The following is an 828-nucleotide window of genomic DNA, read 5'->3' on the forward strand; positions in this document are numbered from 1 at the left end:
TAAAAAGTAAGTAAAAATTTTTCCTGTTTTCTAAGGGGCCTTCCACACTGCTCTGGTTCAAAAGTAGAATATATTTAGCCTAAAAATATGATCTCCATCTAGCCCCACTGATAATAGAGACGATAAAAATTGCCTCCAGACTAGTGGATGTATTCTGGCTTCACATTTACCATGTGCTATTGTCAGAGTTGGTTTTGCATTTTATTGGTATTTAATATAAAGTTGGGAGGGGGCATTTAGGTGAAGTAACCATGGTTCCCTTTCACTCCATCAAGATGCTAAACTCACCTCTTTATCAGATTTTGACTAGGAAAAGTCTAAATGTCCTTTGATAGTAAATAACAAGTATTATGTATAAGGAACAACTTGACCACTGCTACAAGCAATATAATGAAGTGGGTAAGAGAGCTGGCATTAAAAGCAGATAGCCTGGGTTTGAATTCCAGCCTAGTAACAACCTGCTAAATGACCCTGGGAAAAAATCAATCTCTCAATGCCTTGGTTTCCTCATCTATAAAATGAGGATTCTGTAAAACTGTGATGGAATTTATTTCATAGGCATTTGTGTTAAATGAGTTAATGCACTTCTATAATAATAATTGCTAATAGCTACTAAGTACTATGTATGTGCCTAGCACCATGAGAAAAGCTTTATACGTATCATCACACAATACATATTTCACAAGGTGAAAAGAAAGTTTTTCATATGTCCAAAGTATAAATGAAGCTTATTTTAAACACAAGAAATGGTCCAATTATGTTCTGTAAATGAAACTTACTTTTGCTTTAAAACTGTTCTTACAGCATCTTTCTGTCCCATTGTGTACT

General features: G+C 34.4%; 1 protein-coding gene across 1 annotated transcript in view; it reads right to left on the bottom strand.

The window, feature by feature from the left end:
* Positions 1-828, bottom strand: part of KIAA0586 (KIAA0586 ortholog) — a 159,967-nt gene that overhangs the window by 130,280 nt on the left and 28,859 nt on the right. Inside the window, exon 3 of the mRNA XM_012663732.1 lies at positions 780-826. Coding sequence (XP_012519186.1) covers positions 780-826 — 47 coding nt within the window. The remainder of the gene's footprint in view (positions 1-779; positions 827-828) is intronic.

This window comes from Propithecus coquereli, unplaced genomic scaffold (genome assembly GCF_000956105.1).
Source record: "Propithecus coquereli isolate 6110/MARCELLA unplaced genomic scaffold, Pcoq_1.0 Scaffold83, whole genome shotgun sequence".
Lineage (NCBI taxonomy): Eukaryota > Metazoa > Chordata > Mammalia > Primates > Indriidae > Propithecus > Propithecus coquereli.